At 36.6% G+C, this 16100-nt stretch overlaps 1 protein-coding gene across 4 annotated transcripts in view; it reads left to right on the forward strand.

Annotated features, from left to right (window-relative positions):
* ECPAS (Ecm29 proteasome adaptor and scaffold) overlaps positions 1-16100 on the forward strand; it is a 100633-nt gene that overhangs the window by 43805 nt on the left and 40728 nt on the right. For all 4 annotated transcript variants that reach the window (XM_019749528.3, XM_074330823.2, XM_074330822.2 and 1 more), the window contains 12 exons: positions 971-1090; positions 3982-4067; positions 4305-4383; positions 6199-6248; positions 7247-7313; positions 7405-7527; positions 10280-10383; positions 10801-10924; positions 11988-12068; positions 13416-13638; positions 14070-14161; positions 15837-15971. In XM_019749528.3, coding sequence (XP_019605087.1) covers positions 971-1090; positions 3982-4067; positions 4305-4383; positions 6199-6248; positions 7247-7313; positions 7405-7527; positions 10280-10383; positions 10801-10924; positions 11988-12068; positions 13416-13638; positions 14070-14161; positions 15837-15971 — 1284 coding nt within the window. The remainder of the gene's footprint in view (positions 1-970; positions 1091-3981; positions 4068-4304; positions 4384-6198; positions 6249-7246; positions 7314-7404; positions 7528-10279; positions 10384-10800; positions 10925-11987; positions 12069-13415; positions 13639-14069; positions 14162-15836; positions 15972-16100) is intronic.

Raw genomic sequence — 16100 nt, forward strand, 5'->3', positions numbered from 1 at the left:
TTTTAAAAATCGTGTTAGCTCCGGTTAGATTAAATTGAGTGTGATATAGCAGAAAGAAGAATGAGTTGGGAATTGGCACCTCACCCTGGATTCTAGTCCTGAATGGCTGCCCGTAATAAATATACCCTGGAGGAGAGATTTGGCTAATCACAGAACTTCTCTGGGCCTCATGTTCTTTATGTAAAAAAGTGAAGGGGTTGAATTAGATCAGTGGTTCTCAAGAGTGGGGTCCATGGACCCTTATTGGGTCAAAGAGAGATTTTTATAATGAAACATTTGCTTTAACTCAGTGAACCAATATTTTCTAAATGATGTTACAGAAGCATATAAGGGTGCTTAGATAGACAAGTGGGATTTCGTATAACAGAGTATGCAGAAGTTCGTTGACGGTTTCAAATCCAAATGGCAACTCACCTTGGACAAGCTATTGTTTAACAAGTTTTGGTGTATCAAAGAATATCCATAAGTACCTGAAAAGGCTAAAATCATCCCCACTCTTTTGTCCACATATCTGTGTGAAGCTGTTTCTTTTCATATATTTTAACCAAAATAACATATCAAAACAGATTAAATGCAGAGGAAGATAAAAGAATTCAGTGCTCTTCTATTGAGGTGGACAGTGAAGAGATTTATAGAAAATGTAAACAATGCTCCTCTCCCAGTAGTTTTTTGATTTGGAAAATACAGGTCTTTTTCTTGAAAGTATGTTGTTTATGAAAAAAGTGAGTTTATTAATATTTTTAAGAGAATAAATATTTTAAAATTTCTCAGTTTTTCGTTCAAATATAGTAAATATTGATAGGTATTCCAATATAAACAAAAGCTCTTTGGAGTCTTTAGTAATTTTTAAGAGTGTAAAGGGATCTTGAAACAAATTTTGAGAGACCACTGATTTAGATGCTCTCTCATGACTTTTTCTGTTCACAATAATTTTGAAATGCTGAATTGTAATCAAACATGTTTTCGACAGGGAGCAGTTCTGAAGCCAGAGCTGAAAAGGGACCCAGTCAGTACAAGAGTCAAGTTAAAGATTGTCCCTCATCTCCTTCGTTCTAGACAAGCTGCGGAAACGTTCCCAGCTAACATTCAGGTAATACAAATTTTATGTCTGTTTAATTAGAGAAAGAACTGCATTAGTGGATGTTCAAGAGGTAGGTTGATGTACGTAACAAGGTTAATGACATTTCATATTTTTTTCTGTCTCAAGGTTAGCTGCAGACATGATTAAAAATTTTTGTGTTATAGATTATATACTATATGTAGTTACCATTCACCCTAAAGGTATGGTGACAATCCCATTCAAACTAGTGTTTTTCTGAGAGGCTTATCTCCAAAAACGGTTCCTCAAGAAATTTGGTTACTTAAATGGAAAAATGAGTCATCCCTAATGGAAACCTCACAGGAAGGCAGCAGCCAAATCCTCTTGATTCTGACTTCTTCGTGTCTTCATCCTCCCTACACCTAGTGCTGATACTAATCATGAATGTCCCTTCTTGTTTTGGTTATGCAGTACTTTTCTACCTGTTTCCTTGCCTCGAGTGTCGCCCACAGCCAGTCTGTTTCCTGTGTTGCCATTGCCATTGGAATTATTTTTGTTGTGGGAAATGCTTCTGCTCTTTGTTGGTGTGGGATACAAACCCCTCCACAAAAGGTCTTGCCTGTATCCAGGTGACAACCAGTTCAGCTCTGGAGGCAGATAGATTTGAGTATGCAGTTGACCCTTGAACAACATAGGTTTGAACTGCATGGGTCCACTTATATGCGGATTTTTTTCAATAAATACTGTAAATGTATTTTTTGTATGATTTTCTTTTCTCCAGCATACTTTATAAGAATACAGCATATAATACATACAGCATATAAAAGATGTGTTGATTAACTTTTATGTTATGGGTAAGGCTTCTGGTCAGTAGTAGGCTGTTCAGTTTTTGAGGAGTCAAAAGTTAAGTGAATTTTCAACTGTGTATATTTGCTTTTGATCCTAAATAAGCCTCAGGGTTTTTCTGCTTTCCTTTAAAACTTTTCTTTTTTTAATCTGTAAAATGGGTGTAGTAGCAGCTACCTCATAGCAATGTTGTAAAGACTGAATGGGATAACAAAGTTTAGAGCTCAGTGGCTAGTGCTTATTCAGTTACAAAGTTCTTGGTAAATGGTGAAAAGTTAGCAGTTATTTCCCTTCTGGTCTCATATCTCACCACCTCTTTGCCTAAGATTATTGCTCTTTAAATACGCTGTTTTCCTGGCTCCGTGTCTCCACTTACGATGCTCCCTCTGCCTGGCACAGCTCCCCCTTCCCCTTCTATCTGATATGTTCCTATTTCCCACCCCTCTTCTCTTTAAGTCCCAAAGTAAGAACGCGCTCCTTTTGTGTTCACTGTATGGTGTACATAGGCTTCTGTCTTAGCATCTCTACTTAAGTCTTGTTTAAGCAGCTCCTTCTTCCTTCTAGATGATAAAACTTTTGTTCCCAGTATCTGGTACATTAATATTTGACTAATTTCAAGTACTCTGTTTTGTGTCTCCATAACTGTAAAATTATCACAGAGCTTCTTCCCTTTCACTTTCCAAGCACTGTTTCCCAGATAGTGTCTTGATAATTTTTGTTCAGAAAATTTGGTTGTGGTAATACTACATTATATTACATAATAAGCAGCTAGAATTTTGTGACAAAATAATTCATAGGCATTCTGTAGGTGTACACTTTTATTTGTAGTTATTTATGTTTTTTAAATAAGCCCAGCTAAAATTGTGTACATTCAAAGACAAACTCATTGTTCATCACCCGTAAACATTCTTCCTTTTTTGATATTCCCATTTCTAATGATGCTGTTACCGTTCTCCTGCATCCTTGGCCCTACCCCTTTCTTCTTCACCTGTCAATCACAGAATCCTTTGCGGTATCATTCAGATGAGCCTCTTCTTTCCAGACACCAATAACTTTAATGAGACACGTGTATTCTCACCTTGATTTTGAACATATGAAAGCATCTGACATAATTCTTCGTGTCTAATATGTATGTTATGACTTGTATTTTTTTCTCACAAATCATTAGTGTTGTAATGAATCCTTTGCTTCTATTATCTTACTATATTATTCTATATAACATAGCATTGTCACATTAATTTTCTAAGAAAGTCTTTTCCAAATAATGTAGCACTTGATTATATATTGTCCTATATCATTTTTAATGTGCACTTGACTCCCCATAAAGATGGAGTGTCCTGATAGCAATGCTTCTCTTCTTTATACCTCATAGTTCCTTACGTGGTATTGATTCTACAGCAGATGCTCAATGCCATGTCCAGTGACATGTCATTGTTAAGTAAGACCGGAATACTATTAGTAGTTTTAGCAGAGGATGGAGATTTTTGTTTTTTATCTTTCCCATAAAAAGTAGGAAGTTGAGTTTAGATTTCTTTGATGTTCATGTTTAGTATCTAAACTGTCTGGAAGCTGCACAGGCCTCATTTACTATGTGAATTTTTTTATTTTTTTTGCCATCTAGACATGACTACACAGTATCTGGAGCACTTCACACCCGACTGTACACTCGTAGAATGCTTTCATGTTGATATTTGTCCATGAAGCTTTCTTATAATTTGTTTTGAATGACTTTGTAGTTAAGAAACCTGATTCCTTCACAATGGTATTACTTGCTAGTGTCCTCTGTGTGATACGGAGTGACAGAATGGTGGCCCACTTCAGCGTGAATTCTAAGTGACTGCCTAGTGGTAGACTCACAAGGTTTGTAGACTTGCGCGATCAACATTGTATTTGTTACTCCACAGACTGTTGATTGGAGCTACTGATTGCCTTCCTAAGATTGTCAGCTCAAATGTGTGTATGTATTAAAAGACCTGCATTAATTTTGAAGAACAAGGTGTAGTGCAAAAGGTGTGCTGTTGTATCCTAATATTTGAGAATAGTCAGTTGCTGTTTTTATTAATTGGTGTTCTTGACTAATTGTTCATTTCTCATAGGTGGTGTATGATGGACTTTTTGGTACAAATACAAATTCAAAATTAAGAACATTATCCCTGCAATTTGTGCATCACATTTGTATAACGTAAGTTTTTGGCACTATTTGTAAAAATTTCAAGCTGTTGGAGTGATCAAATGATTCAAGTATATCTTGCCTAGAAAGAAATCATGATTGTTCACCTTTAAAATTTTTCACATTTTAATAGATTATTTTAACTTATTTTACTTAGTCTCTAATTATTTTAAGTAATTATCTGAAAAGATATGTTGTAATTACAAGATTCTTATCTTGTTTTGTGTATGTGTGCTATTTTTTTCAAAGTTGTCCAGAAATCAAGATTAAGCCATTAGGTCCAATGCTTTTGAATGGCCTCACCAAGCTAATCAATGAATATAAAGAAGTAAGTGAATTGTCTTTTAACTTTTGTTAACATTTTATATTTGAAAGTATTTTCTGTTATAAGCTTTTTTGGTCTACATGTTGGTTTAGTTAGTTATGGTTTGCTATTATTCCATCGTTTCTTAATATTTTTACTTGAAGTGGTGCAGATTTCAGAAATTACCGCCATCTTTTGCATTGTTTTGGAAATAAGTGTTAAAAGGTGATAGGAATCTTGAGGGGTCTTATCCCTTCTTTAAATAACATTTTAAAAGCAAATACTTGTACATTCTACTTTTAGGCACTCTGTAAAAAATGGAATGAAAAGAATTAGTTAAATTTTATTTTACTATTTATTTACATATGGGTCTACCTGGATTTGCTTATATTGAGAAACTGTTAATCGCATTTTACTGACTCAGAATTCTATCAAAACATGCATTCAGTAAATTTTTGATTCCTTAAGCTAAGTGGGATGAGGTTTCTTTGGACTATACAGTTTTGAATCCTGTTTGTCCTTGCCACTCTCACCATCTCCAGTATTTCAGGGGAATTTGCTTAAAAAGTAAGGTTTCAAGAACTCTAGTTAGCATTATTTTTCTAAGTCTTAGCTAAACATGAATGCATGTTTGCAGTAGTATAGTGATTAAGATTTTGCCATGTGGAGTTAGAATTGAGTTTGAATCTAAGTTTTGCTCTTTGATGAGTTACCTAAATTCTTTGGGCCTTTGTTCTTTATTAGAAAAATGAAAATAATGCCATTTAATTGGGTATTGTGAAGATTAAATGAGATCGACACATAAATTACTTAGCACAGTAAGGCACACTAGTAGATGTTATTGTTAGTGAAAAGCTGTTCATTCATTGTGCAGTTGTGCTTTTGGGGGCAGTGTTAAGGCCCGGTTATCTTATCTTTTCCTATTGAATAGTGCTTGCGTGGTTTTTGAGGCCTAGGGAACCTTTTAGATTATATTTATGACATAAGTAATGCTTTGGATGGTTGGTAGAAATAAAAATGCTTTGGGGCTTTTAGGAAGAAGCTGTATATTTTAAAAATAGGTTAGAAGAGCCAGATAAACCACAGGGCCCTAATCCCTTTACCTCCAGATGGCACCATGTCTTCCCAATGATGAACCCATAAAAATGAATCTATAAGAGTGGCCATCTAGGTGTGGAAGAGTGAATCCTACGTTATATGTATAAACTGCAAGACGCGTTACTTTGTTTTGAGTAGTCAGTCACTATTGGTTTTCATAATGCCATGTAAAATTCTGTTTGAGGAGGCAATCTCACTAATTCACTTGATGACTATGATCACTTTTAATTTTTTATAGTGGAAGATATGAGCGGAAGCTGTTTATTATAGTGCAGATTTTAAAAGAACTGCCCCCCCCCCCCCCAGCTTACTGCCATTTTGGGTGAAAGGGGGGATCCTAGCCGGTTGGATGACTGGTGAATTTTCTAATATGTTAATAAGGTGTTTTCCTAGTGTGTGGAAGATGAATTTTGGTGTCTGCAGGTTACGTAGTGTTGAAAATTTCCTGAACGTAGCACCATCTAAGAGAAACTTTTCATATATGTCCACTGTAGTTTCTTTTCGGAGTGAGTTGGGGATGCAAGATTTTGTTTGTTTTTCCTTTAGTTGTGTGATGAATTCTGGGTTTGGACTTTTTCTGTTTGTTTTGTTCAGATGCTAATATCATGTAGTTAGGCAGAGAGACCAGGTTCACCAAGGAGTGAAATAATGCATGTAACTGCAGCAAAAAGGTTTTGCCGTTTACTGTGTTTTTTGTTTTGTCTGTTTTTGTTCTTTTTTTTTTTTCTTCTTAATTCCAAGGACCCTAAGCTACTGTCAATGGCATATTCAGCTGTTGGAAAACTCTCCAGGTGAGTAAACTCTTTTTCAGTGAGAGCTAATCCTGTTGATAAACTAAGAAAAATTATGTGGCATTTAATAATAGATGGATAATACGTTTGTTGTGATTCTCAAAGGAAATGTATTTAATGGCTGTAGGTTGTTTAGAAATGTCTTCCTTGTAGAAAGAAAATGATGGGAGACATTTTAACTTATATTTGAAGATAATGTTACCATATTAAATGGTAGTCTTGAAATGAGATTTTGAACTGGATTGTGTCATAATTGGTTACATTTTCTTGTATCCTGGAGACGTGTTCTTGTTGCTCCTTACTAGTCTTTATAATCCCCATAATCAAGGTTTTGTTAGTGATTCTCTTTTCTGATAGTGTTATATTATGATTCTGAGTGGCCCTGTTTCCTAAGATGGGTTTCTTTTCTTCTGCTTATTAAATGATTTCTTCCTTCCAGTACGTCTTTATTTCCTCTTCTTTCACTGTATTTCAAAGCAAGGAGATAAAGGTGCAGCATCCTCGGAGCCACCAGGTGCTGCTTCCACCCCGGATGCAGGTTCTGTCCTCGCCTGTGTAGACTAGGTCTTGTCGTTCTGTGCTATGCAGGGAAAGGAGCTTTGGGGCTTGGGGAAGAAAGCCCTGATCAACTGATACAGCGCAGGATTGTCAGCAAACCTTGTCCCTTGTCTGTTGGCATGAAGTAACAAAGCCCCTTATCATGATAGCCTTCAGTTTAAATAGCAATTTGGTCTTAATTATTTATTTTCTTTATATTAAAATCAGAAATGTTAACTGAATGCATGGAGTATAATAAAGTATATTAATCAAAGGTTACTTGGATTAGACAGCTGTTAAATACTTACAAAAATATTTGGCTCTTTGGGTAGATAATTTAATTATGCTGACATGGTGTTCAGAGATGAAAATGCAGGTTCAGGAAAATTTGTGTTTAATTTCATTTTCTTCCATCTCCTGGAGATTTATGATAGTAACGATGGTCTTGTATTTTCTTACAGTCGAATGCCCCATTTATTCACTAAGGATATAGCTCTTGTGCAGCAGCTTTTTGAAGCCCTGTGTAAGGTAGGGAAACACCTGGCAAGTCTATGCTTTCTGTTTGGATGCTCACTTGGAAACCCAACTGGGACGGAAACACTTTTTATTGGCTTTACAGGAAGAGCCGGAGACTCGACTAGCTATTCAGGAAGCATTATCTATGATGGTTGGAGCTTATAGTACTTTGGAAGGAGCACAGAGAACTCTTATGGAGGCACTTGTGGCTTCGTACCTAATAAAGGTAGGTTTCACTGTGTGAACTGCAGTGGCCGGTAATATATGCATTTTACATTTTTAAGAACAAAATCTGAAATGCTTTTCTCCTTAACTAGCGTGACAATTAAGAGGACTGTTTGCTTTCACTTGCACTGTGATTTATTATCTACCTATTTTTAATTCCTCCTGATGGAAATCTCATGTTAGGGGAGGAGGAGGAGTGATAGTCACAGAGGCTTTATGTTTAGAGCCTTTCACGTTGGAAAACTGTTGTTAATGTTATCTTTCCACGTTGGAAGTATTTTGTCTTAACTGGTAGCTGTGTGATGCAGTTTATTGGGGGTAGAGTGCTATAGGTAACATTGGGGGAGAAAAGCAGAGGGAAAGAAAGACCAATTTTATATATTAAAATGAGTCTGTAGGAAGTAAGCCAGTACCGTCATAACATACTCTCCTTTCTAGTCCTCTTTATTTGGTTGTCGTGGACATTTATAGGAGAATTTTGAATATCTATAGCTATATACACATGTATACACATACGTATATATACATACCATATGGTATACAATATAAAATAATATAGTAGGTATTTGCTTCAGTTAGTGTTTTGTCCTCCATTTCTAGAATCAGAAAGAGGGAGATGAGAAGCAGCAGCTTGGCTTTGGGGAACGCACCAGGGTGTGCAGGCCGGGGGCGCGGGCAGGCAGGCTGGTGCTGGAGGGAGGAAGCGCCCTGTGACGGGGCGATGGTGGCAACCAGCCCAGGGTGGGGACCTGGACTGGAAGAGGCACCTGCGGGGGGTCAGGGGCTGAGGACAGAGAGATGAACACTCAGCCGAGCCAGCCGGGGCAGGAGGGGCCACAAGACAAGAGTCGTCACAGTTGGGAGAGACGAGGGCAAAGTCAGGATTAGATGAAAGTGGATCTCAGGAGGTGGTTGGAAGTGGTGAGAAGCTGGTAACAGGAGTGGAAATTTCGGTGGTAGCAGGAACATGGGGGGACCATATGGTGGAGGAAATTATGGTCCTGGAGAAAGTGGCGTTATGGAGGGAGAAGCCCATTTTGAACTTCTTCCTACATGCCAGGAGGCTTCACTGTATAAATAGGAGAGGATGAGAGCCGAGAGGTGACAGAACAGCTTCAGGTTATTTAAATAACAATGGTAAGATAACTCTTATCTCAGTCACGCAGAAGTATGCAGTGCTGTGGCAGAAGACAGCAGATCAGATGCAGAGAGCTGTTTTGTGCATGGATTGGATTATTTAATAACATTACCTTACTGTGGAGGAAGGATTGTAAAAAAAAGCCTTTGAGACAGTTTTTAGCTTTTTAATTGTTTCTTTCTAGTGGTCTTTGTAAGAATGGAGAACCATTCCTTCTTTGGTAATGTTTGTTACATTTGTAAGTTTCAGGTGACAGATGAAACCTTTTTCTTAAAGTTTTGAAAAGCTATTAGCCAGGATCATAGTGAATGTTTTTCCTTTAAAAAAATTTAAGTGCATGTGGAGAGTTAAGAAGCTGTTGTACATCTATAATTTAATAACATAATTCTAAAGGAAAAAAAGAAGGAATAATGTCATAAGTATCGGTGAGATTAATATAAATTGCGTTTTCTGAGATTTGGCTGGCATACATTTATAGTGAGGGAATTCTTGAAGGTTCAGAAAGGTATCTGATTTCTATTAAAATATGATAGGAGAATTATGCGCACTCAGAAAGCTCATGATATATAGAGTCCCATTGTCAAATCTCTTGGTGTACATGGTTCATGGTCATATATCATGGACAAAGAAGTATAGGCTTATTTGGAAGCTCATTAGAATAGACTACTTGAAAGCTTTCCTGGGTAGCCTGACAAGGAAGAGTGATGCTTGTATAACGCACGAGGGAGCTGGTTATATGTGTGCAGGTCAAATCATGTAACAATATTACCAAGTCAAAGATCATTTATTTCTTTTCTCAGACTACATTTAAGGCAGCCAGACCTTAAGCTAAATTATATACACTATCCTTAATATCGTTGCTCTTTAAAGTAACTCCAGGAATGCTAAAGAGCAAGAATACCTGAATGAAGGGGACAGTGTATATTTCTTAGTATCATTCATCTCACTTATGTTGTGACTGGAGCAATGACCGAGGGGGAAGATACATGAGAATAAAGCTTCAGCATCAAATAGATTCTGCTTTTCTGGTTGAACTTTGTATTCACAGATTATTAGTCTAGTTATGTTAATTGAATACATTTATGTAGTTGAAACTTTGCTTTCAAGTCAGTTTTAATTTTAAAGCTAATCTGGAAAAGTTGGAGGTATTTTGCTTCAAATTTGTAGGGACTCCAAGTAAGATCTGTGTGTTCTCTACAAAACTTCTGAATTTCACTCACGTGACTGAGAGTTTGAGAGTTGGGGAAACAGAGGTGGGGCCAGAAACTGTCCCAGTGATCTTGGTCTCAAGGTTGGGCTGAGGCTGTGCACGGACAGAGAGATTCTCTGGCTGTGGTCTTTGTGGGTTTTCTTGCTTTACTTGGAGGGTCCTCTTAGATCATAAAAGTACTTTTTAACTAATATCACTGTCCAACGACTTTTAAACAACATGATTAAAGATGTTGATCAAATGGTTTGTCTTAATTTTATTTAGACATATTTATTGAAATAGCAACTTAAATATTGTTTACAATTAAGATGTCTTATCTTGACTGAAATGAGTTGTTGGTAATTTTTTAAAAAATCTGTGTGTGTGTGTTTTTTGTGTGTGTGTGTGTGTTTATGTGTCAAATAGCCTGAAGTTCAAGTTCGACAAGTGGCTGTGAAATTTGCCAGCACCGTGTTTCCCTCAGATCATATACCTTCCAGATATTTGCTCTTATTAGCTGCAGGAGATCCGTAAGTTTCAAAAGGTGTTAATTTGAATTTGAGTTCATTTAAAATTTATTGGAAAATTACTAAAATTTATGTTGTTTGTAATGTTGGTCTATGGAATTTAGAAGCAATTTATTAAAGAGTTAAAAGTGTGGCCCTTGATATGAAATAGACCTGTAGTCATAGCTTGTCTTTTTTTAACCTATGAGTAATGAATTCAAAGATGCAAGCCACATGACTCTTTAAATCTCATGAAATTTCCACAAAGAAGTAATTTCTTACAATGTATATTATGGCTCTTTGCTTAGATAGCCACGAATACATTTTTAAGACATTTTCTCAGAGCCCCAGCTGCCAAATAAAATGGTTGTTCTTAAACTTCATATGATCATTCTCCAATTGGTGAAATTCACTTTTTATTCTCGTTTGTCTTTCTGAAAGACGGGAAGAAGTTCATGGAGAAGCACAACGAGTACTAAGGTGTCTTCCTGGTAAAAACAGAAAAGAAAGTGCTTCTAAGCAGATGCCTTCTTTCCCAGAAATGGTATATTATATCCAAGAAAAGGTATGGCATTTAACTTCAGATGATTAGTTTGAGTTATATAATGGATGATGAAAATAAACATACATGTTTAAGTGACATATTTAAAATGTTATCACTAAATGTTGAATAGTATTAGGTTGCTGCAAAAGTAATTGCGGTTTTTGCAGTTATTTTTAATTTTAAACCGCAATTACTTCTGCACCAACCTAATAGTAAAGTTTCTAACAATGTTAATATTTACAATAAGCAGAAGGTACAAAATGAGGAGAAAAATATAATTCTTTATGTAATTGATCTGTTTTGCCCAAATCTGAATTGCTTACAATTCCTTTTATGTTCTTCAACAGTTTGGCTGTGTTTAAAATATTCCCCTTTGGTAGGACATGCTTAAAAATACATTTCCCTTTTATTTTTAAAGGCATTATTTAGGGCACCATAAGTTTAAGAATGCTTCAGGGAGCGGTTCACTTTTTTTCCACTTTCGTCATCTGCTTTTGCAAGTCTCCTGTTTTTGCACAGTGTCCTGTGCTGGTAGATCAGACAGAGTATTGGCAGTTGTGACCTCCAGCCTGGATCCTGTCCCACTTTTTACATCGGTGTTTCTTTGAGTATGCTGGGGGATAGATACCTTACTGCCTTCCACCTGTACTGGCGCTCCTAACTTTCTGCTCATAAACATCTTAACTGGGTAGGAGTTCAGTACTAAGCAGCCATGATTCTCTTCTCTGTAGCAGTTATATTTGTGGTCAGAGGATGCTTTTGTGCTCATATTTTCCTCTTGCATCCATTATTAATAAAAATAACTGGCATGCAGTGGCCTGGGGTGACTGTGTCAGTGGGTGCCTGAAGTAGGTTTATTCTTTTTAAACAAGCCAGTAAAACGATGCGGAAGAAAAAGTAATACATCTGTCATTTAGGGTTTGAGGAACATGAACAATCAGCATGATCAATGGAAAAATTTTTTGACTAGAAAACATAGTAGCAAACAATAATGTAGCTAGAAGTACAGTTATTTTGAATCGAGGAAGGGCACATGTGCTCCATTTTTCAGTAATTGTGTTTGTTTGGGGCTTATTTCTGTTAGGCTTCCCATCGAATGAAAACTCCAGCCAAGTACATGACTGGGACCACTGTTCTTCCGTTTAACCCAGCAGCCTTTGGAGAGGTAGGACTGGCATATATTTTTATCTTTCTCTAAAGATTCTAAAATATTTACAGTGTCACATCCAAAGAGATGTCTGTGAATTTTTTGTGTTCTAGATAAATCATATTGTGGTGTCATTGTTCTTTCCCAGGTTGTTTATTACAAAAACAGTACTTGGTATTATTTTAATTTATAGTGGAGTCTTTAAATTTATCTCAGTAAGATTGAAAAGAAGTAGATGCTCTGCATTGATTGTTGTTGGGATTTTGCAGCAAATCAGATTTGAATTTCCAAGCCAACAATGTCGTGGCATGGAATTAACCCCTGGTCATTTGCAAAAGATGAAAGCATTCACAGATTCTATAAAGTGGGAGAGTGAAGAAAGGTTTTATTAAAGTTAGGGCAGAGAGGGAATGCCAAAGATGAGGGCTGCCTCAGGTAGTAAGGAGAGAAACACCAGTGGGGGTGTGGGGGGTGTGGGGGAGTCGCCTGGGCAGAGTCCAGAGCCTGAGAGTGGACAGCTGCACCTAACTTCAGGTTAGCTTTTTCTTATATTGGAAAAGGGGAGTTGATCAGGCAGTTTTGAGGGCTGACATCTTTCCTGGGGTCTGGTCTGTTTGAAGACGATGTTATCTCCAGACTTGGACTTAGCCATAGCAGCCTGGGACTTTAGTGCATCACCAGTAAAAAACTGCAAGAAATTGTAAATTGGATTCCAGTGTCCAGGTGCCTGAGGATTAAGAAATTGCTCTTCCCTAGGTTAGGATGTTGTTAATTAACGAGGTATAGGTATCCTTGAGAAAGGGAACAGGTTCTTCAGTTAATCAGTGAGGGGAGGAAAAAAAAAAAGAAAACAGATGAATATCAGGATGGATCAAACTGCAAACAAAGTCTAATTACAGGTGGCTGAGTAGCGAGCTATGCAGTGAATCAAACTGCAAACTAGCTAAGTTTAACTGTGTTATTTACTGAATTTCACTCTTATAAACAATACATTGAGGTTGTTTGGGTCATCTAGTTTTTGAAGGTTGGAGAGAGATCCATTTATCACATTTACCAAGGGAAATTCTATTGTTTAGGTCATTGACTTGCATTACTTAAATGAGAAGAGAGAATCTTGTTCAGAGCGAGTGAGAATACTCACGATGTAATTACTGCCTGTCCTATGTTAGCTATCCAGAAAGTGCTTCCAGAGGACTCCTTTGTAACCAGTTTATATCAGGGGTTTTTATGGCTTTGTATCTATTCTTGTGTAGATGATTTGAACCCATTTTCTCAAATTCTTGTGTTACAGAAATTGTCACTTTAAAGAAGATTCTCCCACGTTGATTTTTTGAGAAACGTATCTGGTGTTCTTTCTGTTTTTAGATAGTTCTGTACTTACGCATGTGCCTAGCTCACAGTGCGGGAGTGGTGCCCACCTCTCAGAGTTTGGCTGATATGCAAGATCACGCCCCGGCCATTGGACGCTATATACGGACTTTAATGTCAGGCAACCAAGCGACATCCTCCTCTTCTTCCAAGAGTGGAGAAACCAACCCTGTTCAGATCTACATTGGCCTGCTGCAGCAGCTGCTAGCGGGTGTTGGAGGTAGGAGGTCGTGATGCTGAGGACAGATACTAAAGTACTTAGGCAAAAATCTACCATTAAACTCTGTTGAGAATTTGTAGCAAAATTGTTTTATCTCTTCGCTACTGTAACTGCACATTAGCCTTTGTTTCTTTTCTAAACTTATCTGATTCATCCTTGATACACTGTTTGTCTTTCAGAAAGAAATGGTATTAATAGATAATATATTTTTACTTTGGAAGTGGGTGTGAAGAACAGGGCATCTTTTTATAGATAAGTAGTCTGTAAATTTGCTGTAGTGAAGCACACACTGTATTTAGGTTTATTTTTGTTTTGTACAACTGGGGAATGCTTCCTAAAGTGGTAGCCTTATACTTTAAAGGAATTTAGTGATCTCTGTATGTGTATAACGTCTCTTGAAATTAAATGGTTCTGAATTCTTTCTTATTTAGGTTTGCCAGTCATGTACTGTCTCTTGGAAGCTGTCTCAGTGTATCCGGAAAAGTTGGCTACCAAATTTGTAGACAAAACAGAATGGATAAAGGTATATTCTGTGCATATTTCTCTTTGATTCTGTATATTTAAACATTAGCCTTATGATTTTGTCTTCCTACCAGTGTTCCTATGACCTGTTCTACCTTTAGGTCATTTTGAAAGCTCATCATCAAACGCTTACTGAGCCCATGTAGGTCAGTATATCTCAATGATCCATCTAGTGAGAGGGAGATGAATTGAGAGTCAGATGAGTAAAATATAATTATTTTTCTGTTTTAAAAGTTTAATAGATTTGTATAGTTTAAAAGAAAAAGTAAAATGTCTCCTTTCCGTAACTGTCTCCCACTTACGCAAATCCCCCAACTTCTTGCACCTTCCTCTCTCACCTGACGTATATATTTAGGTCATTATTCATATCTGGTGTATCTTCTTGAGTTTACTTATGCATGTATACATACGCAAGAAAAAAACAGTTTTTTATTTTTCTTATTTTACACGAAAGGTAACAGTTTTCACACTGTTTTATACCTTCTTTCAATTATTATAAGAACGTGGAGGTATTCCTATATAACTACAGAGAGAGCATCCTCTTAGTTTGAACCGTTTCATTGTTTTCCATTGTATGAATGTGCCATAATTTAGTTAGATCCTTACTGATGGTCATTTAGGGTACTACCGGTCTGCTGCAATGAGCAATTCATCATTTTGAATATGAGGAAGTATATTTTTTTAGATGGATTTCTCAGAAGTGGAACTGAGGACACGTGCTTTTCCAATTTTGATAAGTAGTGCACATCCTCCATCAAGTGGTACCATTTAACGCTCCCACCAGCCACGTGGGAGAGTGGGAGAGTGTTCTTGTCCCAAGGTCACACCAAAAGGATGCTCGGTTTAGCAAGTAAAAATACAGGATGCTCAGTTAAATTTGAATTTTAGTTAAACAATGAATAATGTTTTTAGTACAGGTATGTCCCAGATAGTTTTATATATCTCTTATGTTCCATTATGCAGTTTTTTTTTTGAAAATGCTGCTTGAAATCATGGTAAAATGTCCAGATTATCTCTTCATGTGTGAAAACATGAATAACTTACCAAGAGGTGTGAGTTTTGCACTTTTCTGGAAAACCTGTCACGAAATTGCTTCTAGTTTAAAAAGGTTTTAAGTCTTTGTGAATATTTGCTGATTTTAAAATGATGTGAGAGCTTTTGATTTTTGATCTTGTGGATTAGCGGCCTGCAAGCAAAGAATGGTTTTTACTTTTATAAATGGTTGGAAAAAAAATCAAAGGGCGAATAACATTTCCTGACATGTGAGAATTAGTGTCCATAAAGTTTCACTGGAACACAGATACACCCATTTGTTTATCTATTGTCTGTGACTGCTTTTGCACGTCAGTGGCAGAGTAGAATTGTGACAGAGACCACGTGGCTCACAGAGCCTTTTTGGCCCTTTGCAGAAAACATTTGTTGACCTCTGTTTTAGATCATCTGTGTATTAGTTTCATTTGTCTTATACTTTGTATTTTTTATGAAAATGCACAGAAGATTTTGGTATATAATTCAATTTTTATTTTGCAGTTATTGCTTGTTGTGTTATTTTCTCATGGGTACCAATAGATTGAACAATATAATGTATCATTTATTCTTTTAATTTTAAATGTTAGGTGTTATCAGCAGGAGGATGATTACATTTCATGTATATTTTTCCCTTCTACATTGCCCAGAGTCTGATGAATAGCAGTAAAGAAGAGATGCGTGAGCTGGCAGCGTTGTTTTATTCTGTGGTGGTCTCTACAGTGTCGGGAAATGAGTTGAAGTCAATGATAGAACAGCTTATAAAGACTACAAAAGATAATCATGTATGTTAACCAGTTTGATCTTCATTCTTTTTTGTGGGAGATATTAGAATTTTACAAAAGCATCTAATACATTTTTAGTTTTTGTGTTTTCATTTGTAAAATGAACTTTTATGATTGTAAAGATTGAAT

The sequence above is a fragment of the Rhinolophus sinicus genome, chromosome 16 (genome assembly GCF_057876585.1).
Source record: "Rhinolophus sinicus isolate RSI-liver-muscle chromosome 16, RSI-T2T, whole genome shotgun sequence".
Lineage (NCBI taxonomy): Eukaryota > Metazoa > Chordata > Mammalia > Chiroptera > Rhinolophidae > Rhinolophus > Rhinolophus sinicus.